General features: G+C 42.1%; 2 protein-coding genes across 5 annotated transcripts in view; one reads left to right on the top strand and one right to left on the bottom strand.

Annotated features, from left to right (window-relative positions):
• Positions 1-26,335, bottom strand: part of LOC112467009 — a 324,735-nt gene that overhangs the window by 102,463 nt on the left and 195,937 nt on the right. For all 4 annotated transcript variants that reach the window (XR_003042205.1, XM_025035429.1, XM_025035430.1 and 1 more), the window contains exon 6: positions 5,401-5,590. Coding sequence is in view for 3 of the 4 variants with exons in the window: in XM_025035429.1 (XP_024891197.1) it covers positions 5,401-5,590 (190 nt within the window). In the remaining variant the exon portion in view is untranslated. The remainder of the gene's footprint in view (positions 1-5,400; positions 5,591-26,335) is intronic.
• The window catches only part of LOC112467013, a 278,592-nt gene that overhangs the window by 166,178 nt on the left and 86,079 nt on the right, over positions 1-26,335 (top strand). The gene's annotated exons all lie outside the window — the stretch shown is intronic.

The following is a 26,335-nucleotide window of genomic DNA, read 5'->3' as shown; positions in this document are numbered from 1 at the left end:
TGCCCACGCGAAATTGATCTCCGCGATGTTCATTTCCATCGACAACCGACATCAGCGAGCGACTCGTGTGTGCCGTTCATTATGCGAAGTATCAAGAAACATGCAACGATTTCTCCCTCGCGTGCTGTTACTAATGGTTTATCGCATATGAGATATAATTCTGCTAAATTATGCATAAGTATGTATAATCAAAAACTGTCTGGAGTTTTGTAACAATATAAATTTTATTTCTTCTTTTTGTAAATAAAAAATATATATAATTTTTATATTTTCTCTCCAATAAGAAAATCACAAATGATAATTTCATTTTGATGAAGTTCGAATATGTGGGGGAGAAAAGATAAAAGTACTTACGTAAATCAAAGATCTTTCTAGCGTGAAATATGAGAGACACGCGTATTTCTTCTAATATTAGAACGTTTGAGTATATGTTAGCTGCCTTATCGTTCCTCTCGAATTAAGAGAACAATTTCTCGGAGGTTTCTATAGCTTTGTGTATTGCGCACGGGATCGCATTCTTCCCCATAAATCTGCCACCCTCGCATCTTCGGATGTATCCGGCTCGTGCTACATGTGGCCTTTTCCTGATCTCCCTTTATATCTCCTTTCTCACGAGTAAAATTTGATCTCGATTTGGGACGACCAGTGAAAATAATGAAGGCGGAAATGAATCCCGGGATTTCATTGTGTACCTACCAACTATACTGTGATCAAATAATTCCTATACCAATAATAATGGGTAAACATGAGTGAATGATATAACGCATGAAATTATTATCTGGATTATATTGAATCATTTATGAAATGAAATTCAATTGAATATTTAATTGAAGTTTTGTAAGTAACATCTTTCGCCTTAGTATTTTAGTTTGAACATTTAGTTCATCTTGTTGTAACAATTGCAATGCAAAAATTTATATTAATTAAAAAAAATAACGTTAATAATTAAACTAATAAAAATATAATAATAAATATAATAATAAAAATAAGAAATATGACATAGGGTATATAAACTTAATGCCTTCAAGAAATAATTTACGCAAGAGTGGAAATGGAAATTCACAATCTGAAGCCGATTTAATTCCGATCATTTCTCCTACCAACTTTTCAAAATAGATAACACTTTACAGTATTAAAGCTCATCCCTGTCTGACGTATCGTAATGTCGATCGAATATCGACATATGAATAATAATTGTGATCGAAGTAACTTCGCGTATCTCGCCGCATGATGTTCGCGTTGAGATACCCGAGCCACTAACTGGTATAATATTGCAGCTTTGTCTCGTCTCTGGTTGAAATGACACGCCGCGATACTCTGAGCTTCAAATTGAAATCTGGACAGAGCGGGCCGAAAGTACCGCCAGAAACAGAAACGGAGATAGAAAGGGAACGGGATTGCGGCGGCTCTAAAGTCTCTCTGACATTCTGGCAAAACGCGCTCAAACGTAGGCGAGCTTAGGGACGAGCAAGCGACCACTCGTAACTGCAGACAACTCGTCTTCTAAACGAGAACGAAGCTAAGGTAAAGCATCGTGCGCATCCTCCATTTTGCGCGAATGCTTTAACTCGCAAATCTCTCTCTCTCTCTCCCTCTCACTCTTTCCCTCAGCGAGGACACTAAATATCCGACAGACCCCTCGCGAAGCAGCTCCCGCATGTACGGTTCCACCGCTTATTGTGAAAGTGGTAATTACCGGCTGTATAAGTTGGGATCTATTTATGAGGCCGCTACATGTATATATTACATGTATAACTCGAAGAAACTGCAAATTAGATGCATCCAGCTTGTGTTTAACGTTCATGAAATAATGAAGTATCCAAGCTACTCGTTGAGTATCTAGAATGTGTTCGGTAAAAAGAATATAAATATTAATTATAAATCTACCGTGTTGTGTAGAGACCTACCAAAAAGAAAATCGACTTAATTCCAAAAATTGTACAGTCAATAGAGAGAATGCATTAGAAATTATAGTAGTCATATCACAAGTTTTGCACGAACTACAAATTCGCTGAATTTCTTAATTTACTCGCGTAACAAATTTGTCGTAGAAATGGGCAGATAACCGAGGGGTTGAATAAACCGAAATCCAAGGAATCGACATCAGATTGCGGAAAAGCTCGTTAATTAATGCAAGTCAAACGCGCTTAGCGCCAATGCTTTCTGTGGGCAAACTTTATTTCCCGCTGAAGGATATTTCCTTTCAGAAGATACCGCACGGAGGAAACGAGAGGAATGGAAAAGCGAGCGACTTAGTTCCCGGAGAAGTTCGCCGCGTAACAATATGGCCGGTCTACCGAAGAAACGCCCGGCGCTTTACCTCCGCATCCTTCCACAGTCGCCCGTCTTCTCTACTTTAATTAGCCTCGCCCGCCAGTAAACAATAAGCCGTTATTTCTGACAAATTAATTCGAAAAACAATTCCGTCTGTCGGGTCGCCGGGCTATGCGACGGCGCAGCCGCCAGCTTTTATCCCGCTGGGGGATGCGCGTCTCAAAACATAACGAGCATCCCTTTCATGTAATACTACACCGTGGCCCACGCTTCGCCGGAATTCCTGAGACTCGACCGTGTTAAGCTCCCTCAGGATCCTCCCCGGCTGCAAGAAAATCAGTCCGTCGTTGTCGAAGAGCAGAACATCGCACGGCGATCAACAATCCCAACATAAATTATAAAAGCAATCATACTCTGAAAAAGTTACTTACGTTAAGTATCTTATTTTCAGAATTTTGTCATTTTAACAATTGATAGCGCTTTGATTTTTCCTTAAAAATTTCTAGAATTTCTAATACATTCTGACAAGAATTCTAATGATTAAGTGTAAAAGGTAGGGATCCCAAGATTCACGATTTTTTAAATAAATCGGTCATAAATTCTAATACTTTTTGATAAAATTCTTAAGGCACTACATAGAGAACATACCTCTTTGTATTTTAATTCAGTTTTTCGCGAAGGAAAAGCTGATTTCAAATTTGCAAACATGTTCCTAAAGTTTAACCGTGGACCTTATAAGTCCCGTATAATTCGATCATAATTAAGTACCGTGGAGAAATTTCCTGTTCATCATATCGTGTCCTCTTCCTCGCGTACTTGCAGAATATATTTCTCGCGCGCTAGGAGATACGGGCGGTTACGTTCAGACCGGCCAAATCGCTTTGTCGCCGTCGCGTGATCCTCGTCGTTATCCACCGCGCAAATATTTAAGCATACCGCGTCCGTACACTCTGGAGATTATATGGAAAGCTCTCTCAGTTCGTTTCGTCCGACTTCATCAACATACTGATCAAACTCGTTCTGTTTCGCCACGCGCACAAACTTAATACAAAACCATCATGTGTCGCCTTTTATAATTTGTCGCGTGCAATAAAATCGACAATCGAGTGAACCAGCAAATAATATGTAATCGAGAGTCTTAAAGGATTATTCTTTCACAGGTTCCATATATGTTATATATAAAATACGTTTTGCAAAAAGAATATTCAATTTTCTCGCCTCATATTTGCTCAAAATCTCAAATATATCTTATGTAACTTTCATTGTGGAATCTATAATACTTTGTTAGATATGAATGTTGATTTGCACGGACAGCTTGCATGCAGATAAAGTGTCTAGGGACACCGGAGACGTACACGCAGTACTGGCTATATCAGCACCAGTCTGCAAGCGCGATTGAAAGTCGAGAGAGCTCTCGAATAACCCGATTCGCTCCGCCCAATCTCTATCTTCACCATCTCTATTCGCGTTTCGAGCGCGTTTGGGCGAACTTGGGACCGCTTCCGAGGGTTCCGTTGCGGATATCCAGTTTGATAGTTTAAACCGGATATTCGACGCCTGCCCCCTCTCTGCTCTTCCGCTGTTTCTCTCACCGACGAACGGAGAATGGAAACGGCGAAAGGGTTGTAGTTTCGGAGCGCGCGGGGTTGCAGCGGCACTCAGGCGGCTTATAGCAGCGCGAGACGCTCATCTGCATTTCAAATCGCACGCCCGCACGAAGATTTGTACGCGCGCGCACCTTTCTGCGAGCGTGGTTCCAAACGTGTACAGCATCGTCCAGGAACGGACGATCGGACGATCGCACAATATTAAAAACTGGACAACTAATGGATAAAACATACGAGATGTGTCACGCTTTAAAGTTGCAGTCCACGTTCAATCGCGATATAATTATATATCTACGCGATTCAATAATAATACTTCCGTCGATCGACATCTCGTTTTACTAAATTGATAAAATATATATGTTGAAAGAATATATGCATATATATATATATATATATATATAAAATTAGTTTTTCGTACTGTTAATTTACCATATTCAAATGAACAAATAAAGAGTATGTAGGTATGTCGTGTAAAAGCGCAAGATAGATTTTTGTTGCACTGTCTAGATTAAATTTTTGGCCAACGTTACTCCCGTACATTATGCAAATGCATCTGCAACGTATATTCTCTCGTTGCTTGACGGACGCGCGCGCGTTGCATGTATACGCTTGTGTATATCAAAGATGCGTCGCTATCCGTGCATGCCGTGATTGTTTTGGCCCCGCACATACACGCACGCCGAGAGATAGCGTGCACATAAGACGGAAATTCCGCTGGATAGCTGCGGGGTCCCGCGTTCTTCTCCCCCCGTAGTAGAATTGAGCGGCCGCGGATTTACGGTAAGCGCCGCGCAAACGAAACGAGCGGAAGTCGACCGTGCTTCCGGATCAGACGGCTAGGCGAAAGTCTGCTGCGGGCTCTCTCCTCTGTCCCGATTAAACTACGCGGAAATCCTATCGAAGTGCAGACGCCATTACCATATGCGATGTGTACACGCTACATCCGCGTGCTTGATTGATTAATTCGGACGAAAGCGGCTTATTTTGCAACCGGAATAAAATGGATTTTTTTTTTTAATTCGGCTTGCCGAGCGACCTTAGCTAACCAATTCTGTTTAACATGTTCTTATTCCTTCTTTCAGAATAGATTTCTAAAATATTATATAAATAACTTTGGACTATTTTTCTAAAAAATTTTCTTTGTAATTTGCATACAATTTTAGATTTAAAATAAATCCCATACTTTTATTTTATGTTGAATCTCCTAAATTTTTATTTAGAAACGTAATTATATACAAGGTGTGTATAATATGTACAGGGCGTCCGATTCAAAACTGTAAACCTGAAAGATGGATTGTTTGATCCAATCTACCTCCACCTTTCAGATTCATAGTTTCGGGTCAGACACCCCGTATATGCATACACAAGGTTAAATATAAGACGAAAAATGTCTATATGGATTTCGCCGTTGCTGTGATGGAAGCGATCGGCTGGAGAAATTCATGGTCGGGTATTTTCCGAAGTAGCGACTGAAACTTCGTCGCCTGCGCCCGAGGCTGCAATATCGATAAGGGCTTACCTTGCCGACCCCGGTGAGCTCCTTTACGCCTATCCTCCTGAGAAGGGCGGGTGGTGCAGGAGGTGGTGACTTGAGAAGCAGCGCGGCGTATCCATTGGGAAAAATGGGCAACTCGTCAGGTCCGATGTTTTCGTCGCCGGAACGTCGTCTCCGATGCGGGCTCGACGACAGATTCAGTTTCTGTGCTGCCCTGCGACACAAAAATGTCCGTAATTTAATATTGCTATCCTGTAGTAGGTATATATATTTTAAACACAAAAATATTTTCTGAAAATAATTTAATTAAATGATTATATCGTTTATTGATTTCTCATTCTCTCTCTGCGGTGCAAATAAAATATATTATATTATTAATATTATTAAATGCACGTTTGCGACGTGGAATGTATCAAAAGCATCAAACAATCGAGCATCCAGCCAGTTTGCTTTCATTTCTACTTTCTCGGGCGATGCCTCGGCAGACACGGCAGACACCGTATACCTGCGGAAGGGTCGCCGTATTCCGGAAGGTATGTGTCTCGAGGGTGACTGGGTGACATACTCCGCGGGGCGGGCTTGGTAATCAGCGAAGGTAATGTGCCGGAACCTCCGGTCGTGCGGGGTGCACCGAGGTAGCCCGCGTTTAAAGGGGTGCACCGGGAACGAGAGCGCTCGCTGGTGCCCGACGCCGGCGTCAGTTTTGGCGGTGGGTAGGGAAGTTACGCAGGGTGGTTGCCCTAACTTCTCTCCACCCCTCGTGGGCCTCGTTAACCCACGCTCTGTGAAATTGGAAATACCAGCGACCTCTCGCGCATTCGTTCGCCCCCGAGGTCGACTCAACAGACGGACGCCCCCCCCCCTCCTCGCATTCCCGCGCTCTGCGGTAGACGCCTCCGTCGGATTGTGGAGTGTCATAAAAAATGGAAAGTATGGGGGAGACGCGACGAACCGTCGGATGGTTATCGCAGCGAGATGCAGTCGCTTTGCTCCCGCGCCGGCCGCATCGCGTCCGTTCATCAAGTGAATCACGTCGTTCGCTGCTCTTTCGCTTCCGCTCGAGCAGGTGCGAACGAACGACGCGTGAAACGACTTACGAGGATTGCGACGTGTGTCGGCCGACGATTTCTTTAATAGATTTCGGAAAGTTGATCTTGGAGAGAAAAAGAGAGACCAGATGACTTTATCACGCCATTCGGAACCAATCCCTTGAAGCACAGTGAAATAATAGAGTAATTTTGGGACAGACGACCATAGTTTTTGAAATTGATAGCTACAGTAAAAAACGTGTTTTATCCTTCGCTAAAGTAGCGGTTCTCAAAGTTCCTAAGTTGAGTAATACTTTTTATAGGAGGCTAAGAAATAATGCAACTAGGCTTTTTTATAACAAGTTAAAAATAAAGTATGTGTGTGTGTGTAATCAATAAATATTTATATTTTATATAACTAACAATAAATAAATATCAAATACACACACACACACACATCGATATCTGCAGTTGAAAAATTTTTTTATTCTCTCTCTTGTTTCCTCTCTCGCTCTCTCAGAGCGATTAAATTACAAATCATAAATAATAAAAGAATTAATCCTCTAATAAAGTAGAACTGGGAAATAATTTCTGCGAATAGACAAAATGCAACGCCACGCGAAAAAAGAACGCCTCAAAGTTAATTATCAAACCAGTTAAAAATTGTCAATCCTGTCTCGGATGGCCAGAATACGCACGCAGCGCGAGCAAACCGTGTAAAACCTTTAAGGCAATTATAGTACCCGGCAAATATCGCGCAAAAGCTTTCGGATGTTTTTTATTTGGGTCCAACGATGCCGAATTCGCGTAACGCGTGCGCACGGCTCGTCGCAGCCGCGTAACATCCATCGACAAGCGGAATGTTTTGCCGGCCCGTTCAAAAGGATTGTTTTCGCGCACTATCAACGCTGTTGCGCGCAATAAATGGCAGCGACAGAGGGAAAAAAGCGGCTGCAGGAGATCCACGAGGTCGCGGCTCGTCGTGCCGTTTTAACGAACACGGACTGCCTGCGAGGCTGACGCGTAGTATTACGTTGTACGGAATTTTATGCACTTTTTCTACATCGGGCGAATGCAGCCTCGCGGAACTCGGGGTTTTATGCTTGGTTAATTATTTACTATCTTTTCTCGGAGAGGCTGAGAAGAGGCGGGAAGAACGGGAGGGTTTATGGAGCAAACTTTGACAAACGAATTATCTACGTCCGAACTTTCGGCCACTTTTAGAGAGCACTTTTAACGATGAGAAAAATGCAGGTGTCTTCCAATTCCTCTTTTTTTCAGCCATGTAACGACATTAGTCATACGCCAAAAAGATAATCGCATCAATGCATCTTACGTTTCTTCGTCGCAAATACGTTCTGGTTTGTTTTAAACCTTGTGGAATAAAACCACCAGCAAAACAATATCAAATATTACTGCGCGTTCTTTATGTGATGTAGAGTGCGTAATAAAACATGACTGATCCCGGCGAGATATTTCTGTAATTAACGCAGACACAATTAAGCAGCCTGTCTCATTAGTGGCTTGAGAGCTTCCAACGAGAGTAAGCTCTTTCTCAACATTACGCAATAATAAAAATTCACCGCAGAGGAGAGTTGATAGGCGCATGAAAAAACAGCTGAAAATTTAATAACATTGCATTTAAAGCGTTTGTATTATCACATTATTAAACATTTATGAAATATATGGTATTTAGCAGTATAATCTCGTAGAAGAAAGAAAAATATATTTTTTATACGACATGTATATTGTTCTAACGTACTTAGAAATAAAATTTAGAATAATATTTGAAAGTGTTAGTCGATTAAACATTTAAATAAATTAAAGGTGTAATGAAAATTATTTTTAACTACTTTTAACTACTGATTAATTACTTTACGATAATATGAGATATTTTATACTAAAAGTAGAAAAACAATTATATCATTCATTTAATGAATACAAAAATTAATTTTTTATAAATCCGTGTAAATTTTTAAGTCAGATTATTTCATGTGTCATTATTACTGTACACAAGCAAAATGAAAATGCTACGGTATTTTATCGCGAGCTGACAGTCGTAAGGTTACGAAGCAAGCGGAAAGCCCATTCTGAAAGTAATGTATCTTCTATACTTCGCAATATGTGCCTAAGGAAAATCCAAAATAGAACGTGAACAAATGTGGTAGACGCAGGTGCGTGTCACAAAGGCGCAATCTATTTCATCAATCAGGAGGAACAGATGCGTACTGGGTCTCATACATGTATTCAAAACCTCCAATGAAATATCGCCGAAATCCCCATATTTACCGTTGTCATTGACATTTAATATCTTAAAAGCGAGGCACAAAATGCCGATATGAATGGAATATTAAACTGCGCACATAAAAATATAATGACTTTGCATCGATTTCTATAGTTCATATTGTAAATCTATTGTGTTACTCGTGTGGAATGTATTTTACACTCCATTGTTATATCTCAATTTTCATTATTCTCTTTGATAATTTACAATTAAATAAAAATTGATAATATTTTTCAGATAAATTGATTTTTCAACTAAAATTCAGAACAATTATCAATAACCAAAAATGCTATACTATAATTATACGCGAAAGATGTCTCCTACACTCCATATACTGTTTTTTAATTCTGTCTGTCGAATACGAGTTTTTAGATTAAGTAGCACAGCGAATTTAATTCAACTTATAAGCATTTTATCGAAAAGTTTTATTTGGTTAATTTTTAGTGAATTTCTAGGACTGAGGTGTATTTTAGATTCACGCGACTAATAAAAGATTAAGGAAGTTTCGAAGGAGTACAAACGTTAACGACATTCCGAAATACTATGTGAAAAGATTTGATTTTTATTATTTTAGACTACTATTTCGTCCAATTGTGCGGTGGTATCTATATTTCCGCTTTATAAAGGTCATTTATTTGTTCGGCTGTATTTGAAATGCTTTTCGCGAAATGACTAATTTTAGCCATATTGACTGATTTTCCCAGCGGAGATGTCGATGTATTAAACATTCGTCATTCGGCTGTGGGCAACGCGTTTCACGATTCGTCGCGCCGCACGTCGAGCGATCATAAATTTTTTTGCAACGCGCGCTTTTACAGTAATAAAAGTATCATATACTATATAGAGCTGACAAAAGAGGGGAGGAGGGGAAGTGACCCGCGGGGTTCGTTCGTAATTCGCGTGGAAATTACACGCTTAATTCGCGATGTTATTTACGAGCGAACGGACACTCTCGAGCGTCGACCACCCTCGGGGGACCGGCCAGGGGAGGGCGAGGTACGCCCGCCCTTCTTGGCAATCCGCCACGTATCTCGGCTTCATCAAGGAAATTATGGCGCGAATCGCTCTAAACGTCCGGCCCCGTTAGTAAGGTCGCATATTTCGCGCCCGCGACACGGTTCGATATCATCAGCGCGGCGCGTGAATTAAAAACTTTTGACGAGCCGCACGTGACGAGGTTTTACGAGCCCGTAGCAGGAGAAACGAGCAGGTCGGCCGCGAGGAATTTTGTAGGTGGCGGATTAATTAAACAGCGCAAGACCGGCGCACACCACAATCGACCTTTCTGCCTGGCAAGACCACGAATAAACTCGAGGGTAAACACCAACAGCGGCGATAATAGCAAGACCGCTAAACAAACGTGCCTATCATACGCCGTGGTATTGCTGTTTACGAACAATCGCCGTGGAAAACTATCCGTGCGGATATATCCGAGAGACCGCTTTTTATCGGAAATAAAATAGAACGTTAGTAACGTTTAATCTTTCTCTTATTCGTGCACTCGTCAATATAAAATGTTACGTAACAACTTACAGATTATTTTATATTTCCATGATTTCAATGTTCATGAATATGTCTTTTGCAAACAAGCTCTTCGAGGATGGAACGATATAAAATATCTGTAAAATTCGCTTCTCCAATTGAGATTACGTAAATTTTACACTTTAGTCATCTGCAATTGAAGATTATACTGCTGCTACACCGACAGGCATAGCTTTATCAATGATATCTTGATCCGTCTCTCGCAAGAGGGTACGAAAGGGTTTTGATAGCCACCAATGACGTTGAAAGTTATAAGATTCACCGAGCCACGACAAATTATTTGTCGAGACTGGCGGCAAATGAAATTTCTTCCGGACGGATTAAATTTGCATCCTCATTAACTGCTTTTCCTGCCTGCAGAAAGTTACAAAGCTTTTCGTCGTTCTGTAAACACCTTAATGGACGGCCGGTGAAAAATCTCTAACACTTTTATATCCGCGGAACGTTCCACGAAGAAAATCCTTTTTTCTCTCCGAGTATTGTACGCGAGAGTATCGACACAGCGTGCCTAACGTTATCACGCGCGTTGCACTCCATGGTATCTCATAGCGGGGGGGATAATTGTAGTTTAAATTCGGCTCTCCCCTACCCGTTGCAACCGATATCAGTAATCGCATTATTACGTGAATCCGGCTCCCGACCTATTACTAGTGAAGTATTATCGCTCGAAAAGTTAAGCCTCTTACGCTGGATCTACGATCTATAAATTTTACATTGCTCTCGCTTCAAACGCGCTCGGCTTTTGGACGAGTCTTCCTATGGCAATCCACAGAATGGCAAAATAATATACTCGGACACCGTGCGATTTAGAATTCTGGACTGAAACTAAATATATGCATGAGGCAGAACGGTATTTTTGTCAGAGATTTAAAATGACGGGTAATAACAGAGTTACAGAAAAATCCTTTAGGCTCAAGCCTAAAAAAAAGCACGAGAGAGAGAGAGAGAGAGAGAGAGAGAGAGAGAAATTGAGATAAAAGTCCATTTTACGTATTTTATACGTTATGAGAAATTTTATTGTTTACTACATTACAAACATTGGAATACTTGTTGCTTAATTTTTCCTTTAAAATACATATCTGAAAAAGATCATCGTTCATTTGACAACATCTCTTTTCTACTCTTTCGATCACCCTTAAAATTTGCTCTTCGCGGCTGTGCTCCATATCACTCTTGATGCGACAAATGTTTGAATAATTCCTCTCGGCGCACACACTTGAGAGAGTGCAAATCGTTACGCGATCGAGCCTGTGGAGTGGAGGATGAGAACACGAGCCACGAGCTATGTGTAACCACTCCATAAATTACGTAACAGCCCGTTCTCGTCTCTTTTTACTTCGCACCCGTGCCCGAAGTGCGCGACGCGGTGGCTCGGCAAACTCGCCAATCCCGTTCGCACCGCCGCGCCGCGGTCGCGTCCTCCTTTCCTCCACCTCCTGCTCCTGTCTTCTCCATCGCTCTATCCCGTTCCACCAGGACTCCGTCACGCGCACCTTTCTCTGTTCGGTTGCCCGGAAACGGAAAAGAAAACACCGGCCGGGATCCCGCCGGGATAGATGGAGAGCACATTCGAGAGGACGTCGCGCCGCTCTCTCCGGGGTTCTCTTCCGGATAAATCGCGTCTCTCCCACGTCGAAACGACAAATTCCGCCCGTGCTCCTACCCTCCTGATTGAATTGCCATAATCGATCCGTGAAAAATCCCGACCGCGTATTCAACAGCCTCTCGCATTACCTCCATCCTCCCAGTGTTTTTCTTAGCCCGGGCCCCTCTTCTACTCTCGCCTCATCCCGGCGAGATAATCAAGAGTGCATTTGCTTTAATCCTTATCAACCCGTCTCCACCTTCCGCTACGTACTTCTCGCTCCGCTCGTCCGACTCGTCTATTTTTCGAGATTTGAATTGACAATCTTGCATTCCCCATTTTTCAACAGATAAAATCTTGTTTATTAATAATCTCGAGATGATTTCGATGCGAGTCTTATTGTTACTTTCATTATTTTATTAATACATGTGATAATCCTGATTATATTCTTGTTCTGACACAACGCGTGTTTTATTCACAAATAATTTATTCATCATCTTTCAAAATGTTAATTCTTATAAGCAGTTTCTTATGATTTCTCCATTCTAATATGCTATCAACGAGTAAAATGTGACTGGCTGCCACATTTACCATCAGTTGTTTGATTCTATATTCCGAGAAGTGTGTACTCGTAAACGAGAATTTATACTCGTATAAAAAGAGCCATCAACAATAACTCGCGACGTACTTCGTTCTTGGATAAGCAAACTTCCGCGCGTTTCCTCCCGGGAAAGACTTGACGAGTCGATTTTTTTTACCAAGCACGTGCAGCAGCAATTCCGCTGTAGGCGTTTCGTGAAAGTATCGCGCCCACGAGAGAGGCTCGTTTAACTTACATTGGCGTACGTGCACAACTCTCGCATCGTAAATCATACGAAGCATCGTGAAGATCGGAGCAGCAGGCTTTTGAATGTTATGATCGCGCGCTAGGGGGTGGAAGGAAACTCAGATGTCTCAGCTGGTCGATGCTGCAAAACTCTGATTGAATTGCCCCCGTTGTTTGTGTATGTAACAAACCGGCTGTCGTAGACAATAGTCTGTGCAACGCGTAAGGTTCGACGTCGGGAAACCGTATTGCGAAAGAGATACCGAGAAAAATTGTGAGGAAAAGAAGAATAACATAAGAAAAAGAAACGTGGGAAATCGTTAATGTAAAAAAACATTATTTATGTACCTGATAAAAATAAAGCGACTCATAATGATGACATCTGTTATGGTAGATCCAAATTTCTGTGATGATCGGAATAAAACGTGTGGAAATAATTTTTTTATCAGACATGAACATTGTTTGCTTTAAGATGCATTAACGGTAGAATTTCACGCGAAAGAACGGTCGGGTTGTTCCTGAAGCTTCACGGAGCTCTCGAAGATCGGTACTGAAATTCAGGAACGCCCTGTGAACCCTCGTTTCAAGCCCTACACCCTCGTCTGCCTCGCCGCTGTCGAATCTCGTGAGGCGCCGTGCCGATCGCGGTGGAAAAAAAATATAAAAAAAAAGACAAGAAAAGAAAAGCGCCCATTGCTCGTCTCGGTAGTTTCCGTAAGAGCTGTCGATATAATTTCCTTTCTACATGAACGGTTGCGAGAGAAAACATTTCGCCCCCGAGGCATCAGGAATGCATCCCTGTGATCCACGAAGGGATGCGGCTTTCGTTACTTTGCGGAAGGGTGGAATTCCTGACGTTTTTGACGAAACATCCAATGTCATGAGGAAGACGAGAGTGCGCAAGCGGCGAAGTAAATTCGTCCGCAATCGCGCATAAATAATATTTATCTTGCGACAAGCATTACTTGCTCTCTGTATTCTTGCACTTCTATACATTCATGGGTACGATATATTACTTTGCGTCGTCGGTTCTTTCTCTCCTTCTCTCTATCGTTTGTATAGACGATGGACTTTTTCAGGCGAGATATGCACATGCAAAGAAATCGATATTGATTTCAGATTACAGGGTCTTTGTAACTGAAATATCAAAGCACAAATAGCTTTTAAGTTTTTTTACGAAAAGATTATTATTGCGATGTTAATTTAAACGTACGCATACTTCTTGTCCGTCAACAAGACACGAGGAGAAATGACCTATGCAATTCTGCGTGCAGCATAATGTAGATAGCTGCTGACGCATATTACGCAGAACATGATGAGAAGCTATACACTAAAAGCGGTTGTCTGGTTCTCATCTCGCGTTGAACGTTATACTATATTAAACAAATAAAACTGAGAATCGGACGGATACATTTGGCGCCTGCTAGTAGACTCAAGATTCACATATTCATCAACCATGGAAAATTTACAAACGCGAGAGATAAAAATGAAAAATAACATATATTATCACAAAAGTAAGCATGAAAATAATTCTACACAATGTAGATTTTGTTTTTTGCATTTTTGAACAAGATTTTTCCATTCCCCAGTTTAAAAATATGCTATCAGCGTTTCATTTAATAAACGTATCACACACACATTCGCTGTCGTGTAATATATCTAAATGGCAGACATAAAATATTCACAGCGGTTAGAAAAGAAGGGAGGACGCAGTGGTAGGTAGGAAGAGAAGAATGGTTTAAATATAGGAATCCCATGGCGATCATGAAATACGATTATTGCCTTTTGTGCCGAATCGCGGCGACCCGGTTGACGAGCGATCGGTTCATTTCATGGCACGTTACACGCGTAATTTTTGGAATATTGCCCTGATTTATCGTCGTATTAACGAGAAAGGCCAAAGAACGCCTCGCTTCTACCGACGACAAGACGATCTTCATCGTAGATGGATTCGCGAGAACGAGAGCGAACCCTCTCGACGAACGGCCATAAATATTCAGGAAGGCGCCAACAAGGAGCACAGACCCTCGAAAAAGCGCGTGATCCGGCCGTGCGAGGAATCGTGGAAATCTGATTTGTGTTACGGGAAAGTTTGATTGCCGATGGAATCGGTCGGGGGCCTGCAAGTTTCTTTTCACAGCGCTCCGAATTCCTCCAACTGGGAATCCTTTTCAAAATTACGTTGTTAGGAAAGTAATAACTCGCATTAATTATAGAGTTAAGAGTTGCCTAACGAACTAATACTAATATAAGCCATAAATAAAGATGGAATTATAAGTATACTAAATAATGAAAGATATCTCAAGGTTCAAATATGAAGCAAAATTAGTGAAATACGAAACCGAAAGATTCCATATAAACTTACTGCAATTAATTGCACTCTTTAAACTATATATTGAAAACAATTTAATAATTTTGATAATTTCCTATTCTAATACCATTGCTAGTGTAAAACGCTTGATGAGTTCTGGCGAATTCCTTTCAACGTTAAAAGTTCACGCGGCTAAGAGCCAAAGATTAAGAACGTATGGCGTCTTGCAGGCATCGGAAGGATGCCTCGCGAGTCACAGCGAGCACGTAAATACTCGCAATGTTCGGATGCAAGTTCCTCACAAGCGTGGGAAGTTCGCAAAAGTTCCCCGATGCAGAAATTTGCACGCTCGCACGTCTGTACGTCTACGGTGCAGAGGTATAGATACGAGAATCTACGACAATCTACTTGCTCTTCTGCGGCATTTACTATATACTTGGAATCGGAACGAAGGGCCCTTTCTACAGGCGTCATTTTCCTCTCCGGCATTTAGCAAATTTCGCCGTGTTCTTGTGGAATCTTGACGAAATCGCGTACCGCCAGATTCCACGTTGATCGAATATTGGATCGGAACAAAATTATGTTCTCACGCCGTATCGTGTAATGAGAAGATTTATATTCCAAATAATGGATTTCGCGATATCTCTTGCTCGGGGTGGGATGAGGAATAGAAAGTTACAACTATAGATTCGCCAATAGACGTTCCACCTTCGAAAACCAGAATTTTTATTCTAACATAATTCTTTTAGTATCTGAATAAAACCAGACGATGGCGACCATTTCTCATCGCTCGGGTGGGAGTTAAAAAAAGAGTTAAAAATACATGTCGCATAAATTCGTTAGCTCGCTCGCAGACCTGGTAGTGGTCTTGCGGTATTTATCCGTTTTTTCATATTTATCACGCCCGTGCCGCAAAAATAGCCGTAATGGGTTATAGGGAACGCTGTTAGTTCTGACAACTTGGATTTGACTGGATCTCCGCACACCTAGATCTCCGATATCACGAAATGTCGGGAGTAAATCGACGCCCCAGTGCATCGTGCAAGTAAACCTATAATATGAAAAAATGTCTTCGATATGGAATATACAGCAGGACTAAAATCATACGCCGCCGTGTTTTCGCTGGTCTTTTTAATGCGGCTTGTTCGCGACGCGACTGCGAGTGTATGACGTATTGCGCGGCCAAAAATTGCGGAGCTGCTGCATAGATTCTACCCGCGGGTGCAATGACATTTTTACGAGTGCCCCACTGTCCAATGAAAAAGCGTTTGTCTGCTATTCTTTCTCCGGCTCCTGCCACCTTTCTTGGCCGTTTCCCGCCACGCGCCATTTGTCGCGCACGTCGAACCATTATTGACGCAATATCGAGTAACTTTCATTTGCGAGCGCCCGCGACGACGCTCGCTAGCGGTTGTCGGTCCTCTTCAAAGCGGGCGGCAGTCACGTGTCGGTGGGAACGAATAAATTTTCGATAAACCGACGTCGACGGGCGACGATCGCTCCGATTTCGCTCTATACCAAAATGGCGCGGCGGCGGCGCGTATCGAGTTCCCGTCCGCGTCGTCGAAATAACTCTGAAATATGCCATGTGTGTGACAGGAACACGTCTGAGCAACGGATAATACAAAGTAATCCTTGCCTAATGCCACGAATGCGCTCACTCACAACAAAACTGATGTGTACGAACGTCATCAAAGTTATAATGTTTCTCTTTATTAAAAAAAAAAAAAAACAAGTTTATTACTAAAAAATAAAAACAAATATCAGAAAATTTACGAATGCGCGATGTCGAATATTAATCTACATTGAATATATTATATTTTTAAAATTTAGAATAATCGAAATTGAAAAATCGTTTATAATTAATATTTTTGCTTTAAATCTTATATTATAGACGGATAAATCGGAAGGTAAATAGAATTTAAAATTAATACTTCACTTATCAAGCCACCTTCTGCTTAAACTTGCTTATTAATTCTCTCGATCGTCGTAAAAGCAGCTTTTGCTTTTATCCCTAGCCACTGCTTTCTTCCCGGGATGGAAGTTTCTAACTCGATTCATCCAAAATCCCATTCATGCGGCACACGGGCGGATTGTAATCCGGATAAGAAAAGGTTATCAGCCGGTATCGGTTCCGAGGACGATAACTCACGCCGAGGAAGGACGAAATCTCGTTCCCATCGTTCCGGTAGCCCTCGCGCCCGGGTTCCCTCGGGACCAGCGGGTTTGTAACATTTTGACAGTTCGAGGGTGTTTCGTCCCGGGAGATGCAGCTTCTGGTCTCGTAAGCGTTAACAAGTGGCAAAGAGAAAGCGTAAGAGAAAACGGGCGAGAGAAAGAGAGCAGACGAGTAGAGCTCGTAGATCAACGCGAGCGACGAGCGGCTCGAAATATCGAGGGTCGGAGACTGGTTAGCATAATGTCAGCCCGGAGCGACGGCGAAAAAACGGCGGGCGACGGATGGGTGAGGGCGGAAGTGGTGGAGAAGCGGGGATATGGAATTTCTTAAAAATGTCAGACAGAGCCCTGATGCACCTTCGGGGAGCCGCTAGTCGCGCCGCTTTACGCATCTCGCCATAAAATTCCGGGTTATCGGCAGTTCGGGATAAAGCGGGAGTAGGCACGGAAAACGACGTAGACGAAAAAATATTCCCCGAAGGCGCGAGCGAGTTACGACGAGAGCTGGAAGTATTATTGAACGACGGGCGCGACGCAATTTACGCGCCGCGCAATTTTTCTTTCCACAAACCTTGGACATGCGTTTTTCATCGCACGAAAGAATGTTTCGATGAAAAATAGCATTTTAAATCGTCGTACAAAACATTCAACGCGTTTGATAAAAGTTTCAATGATTGATATATACGTGGATATCGCTGTTAAAAATACGCGCGATTTACAATCTATACGTGCGAATTTAGTAATTTAGGTTTCGCACAACTTAATTTTCGATTGTCCGAGCAACGTGGAATTGTTACACGATATACGACGGGTATTATAAAATCACTTATAAATTTTTCAAGCAAAAATTTCTCACGGAAAACGTTATTAGCTTTTTGCTGGATCAACTACTACTTTTTCTCGTCGCCAAGTACGTCCAGAGAAAAACTTTGAAGTAAAGATAAAGCTTATATTCGTTATTTTAACGCGGCCAGTACCTACAGACAAAATGCTCTTCTGATTGTCACTTCGGCTTTGTGGCACTGCCATGTGACGGAAGATTTTCTATAATTTTCAACGATCGTGCTCTTTGTCCGCCGTAGTTTGTATTACAAATGTAACTCGAGAATAGTGTATTCAACCTGTGTGCATCTATATCTCGTGGTAATAAGCTGCAGATGCAGCAATAGCCGGAACACGCGGCGTTCGGTCATTCCTTCTATCTCGCTCTTCACAACCAACCAATTTCTCGTAACCGTCCCTTCCTTTCTTTCTCTTTTACACCTTCTGTACTTTCTATCTTCCCGGCCGGAAAACTCGATAAATGTGTCAAGACACGAGACCGTCATTTTTTTCATGATGAGGAAAAGTGGTACACGCGCGTCGGGCTCGCCATCTCGCGCATCGGGCGCTTTATAGCTCCCCATATCGTCGCGCCATTATTGGACGCACGCGAAATATGTATTTATCCATAAAAGATGTCGGAAGACTTACGTGCGCGGGGTATATAACGGGATGTATCTCGCCGATAATCCTAACCGGCGCCACGCCATTTGCGAGCGGGCGGGACAAACGCAATGTTAAATTTCATTCGCGAGACCAAGGCGGCTAAGTTCAGCGAAATGGTCCAGCAAGAATGCATTATACAAGATGTCCTATAGCCACAAGATATGTCGCGTAAATAAACAGCATTTCCGCATTCGCGCCGCGAGTGCACGTATTTCGCTTTTCCTCGAATGCACTCTGTGAAATATGCTATCATCCAATGCGCGAAAGGACCATTCGCGTCGGATTCGATCTCGATGAACGTTGTACTCTCGTCAAATACAGCTTACTGAGATCAATTTTCTGGAAGGACGCGATTTTCTCTTCTCCACCAGGAAAAGCAGGAGGAAAAAAAAGAAAAGAAGGCGATATCCTGTTATCCGCGCGTCGCACGCAGCCTCAAATCCGCTCGTCTATACGCGGAGAATATGTCGTCTTTGAAAATGTTTCTCTCCTTCTGCTCGCGACGATTTTTCCGGCTACCTCCGAGGCTCGAGACGGACATCGCCGATAATGCGCCTCTTCTTCCCGACGTATACATCTCTCTCTTCGCATCGACTATCTCTAGCCGACGTTCGGGTTCCTCACGCAATTATCCGCCGAGAGGCTCGTTCCATCCCTTGAGAGTTCGTGGACTAGTCGACCGGACGGATCGCACTGGCTAGCTACTCTACTTGACCGCTGCAACGATGAAGACGATATACGATGCTGCCGTGAGCCGCAGTGGTACAGACGTTGTTGCGGTCAGCCGCATCGGCTTCTGAGTAGTTGCAGCCAGATGGGGGCTGACAGGTGCTCGCTCTCGGACGGACAGCGGAACCGGTAGCGAAAGGAAGCTTATCCTTTAAGTGATTTGCGCCGCGCAAGAAAAGCTCGGCCTTATCGTCGCTCGTTGATCAAAGGAACAAATTTTTTTTTAAATTTGGAACATAAAGCTGAGCTCATAGGTGTAATTCAATGAATCATAAAGGACCACATAAATATCGATGTTTCAATGATTTTCAGCAATAACAAAATATATCGCTGAATTTTAGAAAATACGTGTATTGATATTTATGGGCGTAAATATCAATAGAATTTTATTGGACGTATTTCGTTCAAATATTAATATTAATTTAACGCATAAACGTTAATATTAATTAAATATACATATTAGATTATTGTGAGGAAAAAGAGATAATTACTATTATAAATATAATTTAATAGGTAGATGCTACATTATATAAAATTAGAAATACATCGAATAAAAATGTCTTGAATAAAAAATTGCTGTTTACAACGGTCCTTAAATATATCTATATTACAGATCGTTAATGATAATGGCTAAAGGCAAAATAAGAAAGTCGATTTTACGGCTAAAGGAATAATCGCGCGAAAGTTCCTTAATCTTTTTTCATTTTGGAATTTTTTTCAACAGCATAGTATAGTATACATAAGATGAAGTGTATCGTATGTAATTCCAAGGGCTCTTTTATTTCTGCTTGTTTATAGCAGTCTATCCCTAGTTCTTAGAAACGTAACTAAAGATAGATGTCCTCAGCGAACCGTAAATACCGTTTCTTACTTTATTCTCTCTTATTTCCACAAATAAAAACTCAACCAAGTAAAATCAACACCAGATGAAACTTAGAGAAAAACTCAAGGAAACTCGAGGAAACTGGATAAACATAAGCTGAAAAAAGATTAATATGAAGACTAAGAGAGTGAACGTACGCAGTTTTGTTTTTGCTTTCCTCATTTCTGCTTTCTTTATCTTCAGATCTTATCTTAATCACGATAATCGATTTCCACGAAAATTGCAAGTTTCGTTACATTAAACGAGGCACGTCAGCGGAGTCTTAGCGTCACTCGAGATTTGAGCGTATCGAAAGTATCGAGCGACCGTCGCGAATATTACGATCGCTACCGTCTACCGCATACGCGATCTTAATTTGCAAACTATTCCCATAATGCCGTACGTGACGATAACCGGGCATAGTTACGCGAGCACGTACACATGCACACACGGGCACGCCGTTAACCACCGTCGGGCCTCGTACGATCGGCAACGTCGAGTCTTCTGGACACGCAACGTCTGCGTGCCGGTGCAGGAAACTATGCGACTTCAAAAGCCACCCCCGATCCCCCCGAGCCATCCGCTGTTACCGCACCCGCCGGCGTTAATATATACGGGTAGTGCCTGACAGGTGCCTCCTCGCCGGACGGAGCTTTGGGTTACGTTGACACTAAGTTCGCAGTTTACAACCGCGCTGCCGCGAGCGATCGATCGCGACCATATCGCCTGCGGATCTAAAAACCCACGCAGACCACAGAAAAATCATCTCGCGCACAATTCGCGCAGAACTGCAAGCTCAACATGCAATTTCCGACTTTTCATTCCGAGTTGCTAGAACGCACCACGGCCGATTGGAAAATGTTAAAGCTTGTGTAACACGGAAAAGTGATGGCACGTTGACTTTTAATTAACGTAAAAACAGAAATAAATCTTCCTCTGATTATTATTATATAGCATGAGATATAGATTACTTATCTCTTCCATAAAATAATTATTTAATAATCAGACTTGTCCGATATAATAATAAACAGACTCGAATCAGGAGCTGGGTTGTTACAGACAAGCTAAATCTTTGCAAGACTTTCCAAGAGCCGCGACTCCGAGACTATTCGAGGATCTTAAACTATTGGAATGCTCGATTGCAGTTGCGCGTATATCTGTATAGCGCGGAGCAATAACCAAATCGTGGCGAAGAGGGGGCGAATTATGGTATAAGAACAGTCTCGCGTCAGTCTGCGTGTAACATTTCCGACGTGGTAAGCAATCCGCGCTGTGAGTACACAACTCCGACTCGGTGCAAGTTTCCGACTTTCCTCCCCTTTCCTCTGCTGCCCTCCTCCCGCCTCTCGCAGCTATCTCTAATCCCTCGTCACTCAAGCAATATTAAGCCAAGTTTTCAAGAGTCCTACGCGAGTACACGCACCACAATTCTAGTGCGCATAGAATCGCGTTTGAACACAAAGCAACGGTGGAATTAAGTTTTGGTACAATAGAGAATATACAGGCACTCTACCCCAATCGCGATACCCCAACACGAAAGCAGCTTTCAGACAAGATTTAAATCCCAGATTTTTCGCTTAGCTCGGCGGCTTAGCAAACGTGGCTTTACGATTATATTGAATGCAATAAATCACCTCGTATTTAAATATGACATCTTCAGAAATCTCATAATATTTGTCATACAACCGCCCTAAAAATATTCTATCACATCTTTGATATATAAAGAAAATAAAAAGTAAATTTAAAGCATACTTTTCTTGATAATAAAATTACGTAAAATTACCATAAGTTCAAACCTAAAATTTAAATTCGCTTTCAACAAATAAAATATTCTTTTAAAACGCACAAATGTAAGAAAGTTGTGCAACTGAAACTACATTGTTCTTCCACAGAACTCAGCATTATAACGGTAACTTTTGCTTCACGCTGTATAAAATTGCAGCGATGACGCCCGTTGCAACTTCGCCCGAATAGAGTCCCGACTTTTCGTGAAGCTCCTATTTCCGCCGCCTCATTCGCCGACAATCCCTCATCCCTGGACCAATATGCAGCCTGTGGAGGAGGAAGTTTGCGGCCAAGTATTCGCCAAGTTTCGATGAGCCTTACGTGCCCGGCCTCATCACACCCCTCTCCCGTTCGCCGGACTTACAACGAGCAACAAAGGATCGCTTCTCGCTTGTTGCTCCATAATCCTCCCAAAGAAAACGAGCAATGGCCGACGTAAGAGGATCCCATTCACTCCATCTTTTTCTTTCCCTTCCGCCCCTTACGTCAGTAATTAACTCGCGAGCTAAATCATACGAATTGTCTTGTCCTATTTCACGGAGAAATCAGAAACTTGCACGAGAATTCCCACGGGAATTTAGACAGAACGGTGTCTCGTCATGTAGTGACGTTGCGATTTTTTTTTCTCAGATACGGAAAATTTATCTGGGTGAACATTATTGAAATATTGCCTTCTTGTTGTTCTAAGTTCCATATTGAAATAACTATAATTGCAAATGGAGTATTATAATTATAGTTTAAGAGAATAAAAAAGACAGGCTAAATCTATCAATAAGGTATAAACATGCTATTTAAATGCAGAATAGATTGAAGAATAATTGTATGTAAATCTCATAAAAATGTATAACGTTGTATCGTTTCACTAATATCCGCTGTCAACTCTAAAAAAAATCGCTCGCGAACAAAGAAGGATTTATTATGTCACTTATTACGACATTTATCAAAGTGCTTTCTGTTTTAACGTTTAACTTTCGTGATTATTTATTTTGTACGGCGAAATGGCGAGATTAAAGAGAGTGCTGTAAAAAGAAGACTGAAACGCGTATCTTCTCTTTTGTGAAGATAGTCAGGACACGTACGAGTCGCTCGGTAGTTTATTTTTAATCGAAGTGTTTCGAAGCGCTCGCCGGTAACGCCAAGTCATGCTCCAAAGGGCAACGGCGTGCCTCATTTGTGGAGAAAAAAGGACATTATTTGTCACTGCTGCATGTCAGGTAAAAAAAAATGACAAGGCGCTTCGCTGAGGCGAACGTTAATTAATGAACTATGGGCCCCCCGCCGATAATACTCACGTCTTGCTTTCAGCGAGCTATCGAACGCATTCACGAGCATTACATGCGCAATTTTTCTAAAACCAGATAATAAAATTCACGGAGCCACTGTACGCGCGTAATCGTTAAACCAAAAGTGTGCATGTGAAATATTATACCTAATTAGAATCGTAATTAGAATTGTAACAAAATAAAACAGTATCGTAAAAAAATGTAAAAATAATTTATATAAAAATTCATAAGTCTATAAGCTTCGGTTTTAAACCCGGTGAAATTTTTGTTGGCACTTAATCAAACTTTTACTGTCAAAAGGTCGTCTCAAGAATCCATGAAACATTCATTGGGAGTTTCAGTCGCCTCGAAGATCAAAGGTTCATCATGGATCGCTCCGCACGTGACGATAGTAAATTCCTCACAATTAAAATATCTTCGAAGGCGCCGTGCATAACTCGCCGCCGACTCCTCGTCTCTCTTACCGCGTGTTTTAAATCATGCACTGCGTGACGGAGATCTTTCGCGGACCTCAAATTAAAATTATTTACCGACACCTTGCCCATTAAGGGCCCATAATTCATTTCTCAAAGGAATACGTATCGAAAATAGTAAAACATGAACCGCTCTCGTGTCTCCCACGCTAATCGCGACGAAAGCATGTTAGTCGTTGCAAGCACCGACTGACGTTGTCACATGTGGGTGTTAATTGCCTGACCAAAAAATAACCTGTGTGCGATCTGTTATCGTCGTAGAAACGCGTGTTGATTAATGCGAGCGCATATGTTTCTTTAAAGTTAGCACAATTAAACGAAAGCTACAAAACGTCCACTTATTTATGATCTGCTATGTGAACTGGAATTTTTGCTTCTGATCCGCAAAGTGCAAAATTTATGTAATTGGTGTTAAACTATTATCTTGCTAAATGTTGTTAAATTGTTTTATTATTGAGTATTAAACAAGTAAGAAAATGTATAAGATGTAAACTGAGAAGTTAAATTTAAGACAGAGCACGAACGAAATGTAATACTCTCTTTTGAAAGACATTTTTTCGCCAAGCAGCGTAAAAGTCGTAAAGTCAAATCGGATCCTCGGAGCCACATCATTTATATGAAACGAAATGGGACTGCGATATTTTTTTTACGGCGTGAAGAAGGGGAACAAATGTCGCTTCGCCCGACATCCGGGTCGAAATCGCCAGAGAGAAGAAGAAAGATATCTTCCCGCGCATATTTCTGAAAGTGTCAAGGCGACGCGTCATCCTGGAGGTCACGTCAGTCTTGCGGCTGATGCCGCACGACCTCCCTAGAGACAACCCGGGATATTCTGGAGCGGGAGCGCGCGTGCCTGATGTACGTTCCGACTGTTCTCGTCACTATATGAATGTATATCTATACGTGTGTACATCGTCATGTCTTACCACGTGCACACGCGCGTCCACACAGAAGAGTTTCGCACGTCCGGGAACGTCTGAACATCTGAACGCCGTCGACTGTATGATGGATGCGTCGGGTTTGACGTAACGTAATAGGTACAGACACGTCAGGGAATGCGCTCGCGTCCCTCTCTTCGCCTCTTTGTTTTAATACACACCGCAAAACGCGCATGTATACGTGCAAGTGGGCCTCGTTTCGCCGGAGGAGACATCGCCACCGCGATTTAGGGGAAGATACCGTCGATCCCGGAGCCGGTTCTTCGCAAAGTGTACCTCGGAGCATCCGCCGGGGCCTCGAGACCGGTTATAAAACAGCGATGTGGCGCGACGGGGGAGAGAGAGGGCTGTCTCGTGCAATTTGTTTATGACATATATCTGAGAATATACATCCTGATTTTTTTTATGCGGACAAGTTTTATGTATGCAAACCACCGTGACAAACTGTGAGCTGTTGAGCTAAAGGTGGATTAATTATTCGCACGGTAGAAACATTTTTGCGAACTCAATGCTGACACATTGGTATTAAATGTTATTCATGTTATTCGGGATAAACACGCGCGATAAATAAAACCACCGTACGTGAAAATTCGCCGTTTATATATCTGTAGTTAAATGATAGAATCCCAGATGTTGTATGCCATGCAGAACTGCTTTATCGATTTGTCCTCATAGTTATATCCGACAAATCGACAATACTTTTATACAATTCTGCCGACTTGACTACATCTCGACCTACTCGCGCGTGTTGGTATAATTCAGACTATAGACACTGCTCAAGTAGATGTCAGTGACGCAAAACGCTTGGCTCCTATCCACGCGATTATAATTCTTATGGCATCGTTCGTCTCGTTTCCCATGTCTTTTAATGTTCTCGTAATATTTCTTCACATTTTCATGTTGACAGTCGTTTCGTTTTGTTCGCTTGACGTACAGCGAAAATTTACGTTCTTCACTGAATAATCATTGAAGTATCGCTGTCACAATCAATATCTGGTAAATTACATCTGTCGCGTTTGTATTTTTGCCTTAACATACAACTTAAGTCACTTTAAATCTCGCGTCACGTCACGTTGAATAAGACAGCGACCTCGACAGCGACGTAACTAAAAAATAATTTTAAGAAAAACGAATTTCAAGTTTTTTTTTATTTTCCGAAATTTGTGGTGATATATTTAACCGATTAGAATTTTCCAACTTTCCGTTTAACGCCACTTCTAGACAAACTCATCGCTGTCACATCTTCCCGTGATACGGTGCACGCAATCTGGGAATGCGCTTAGCCGCAGATCACTCAAGTTATGAAAAAAGAGCGTAAAGAAATATGGCAAGCAAGAATAGAGAAAAACACAGAAAGAGAGTACAAGATCGGCGTATCACCGATCGATAAATCAGGGCGTGTACACCCCTCCTGCTGGAGTGCCTGCGAGGGTGGCACCGTCGTCGTCGTTGTCGTCGTCGTCGTCGTCGTCGTCATCGTGCGTGTCTTGATGGCACAAATAAAATACGACCCCAATTTCACGGTGCAAACCGCGAAACAATGGTATTGATTTTATTTCCATATCGGTCCGGTGGGGGAGGTAGGGAAAGATAAGCACGATGTGGACGGAGGGATTGGTTGGATCGGCGGTCTCAATCGCGGTAAGG

The sequence above is a fragment of the Temnothorax curvispinosus genome, unplaced genomic scaffold, assembly GCF_003070985.1.
Source record: "Temnothorax curvispinosus isolate PA1 unplaced genomic scaffold, ASM307098v1 QBEX01016800.1, whole genome shotgun sequence".
In the NCBI taxonomy this organism is placed as follows: Eukaryota; Metazoa; Arthropoda; class Insecta; order Hymenoptera; family Formicidae; genus Temnothorax; species Temnothorax curvispinosus.
Note: the sequence above shows the minus strand (reverse complement) of the source record. Positions and strands in the feature narration are given on the sequence as shown.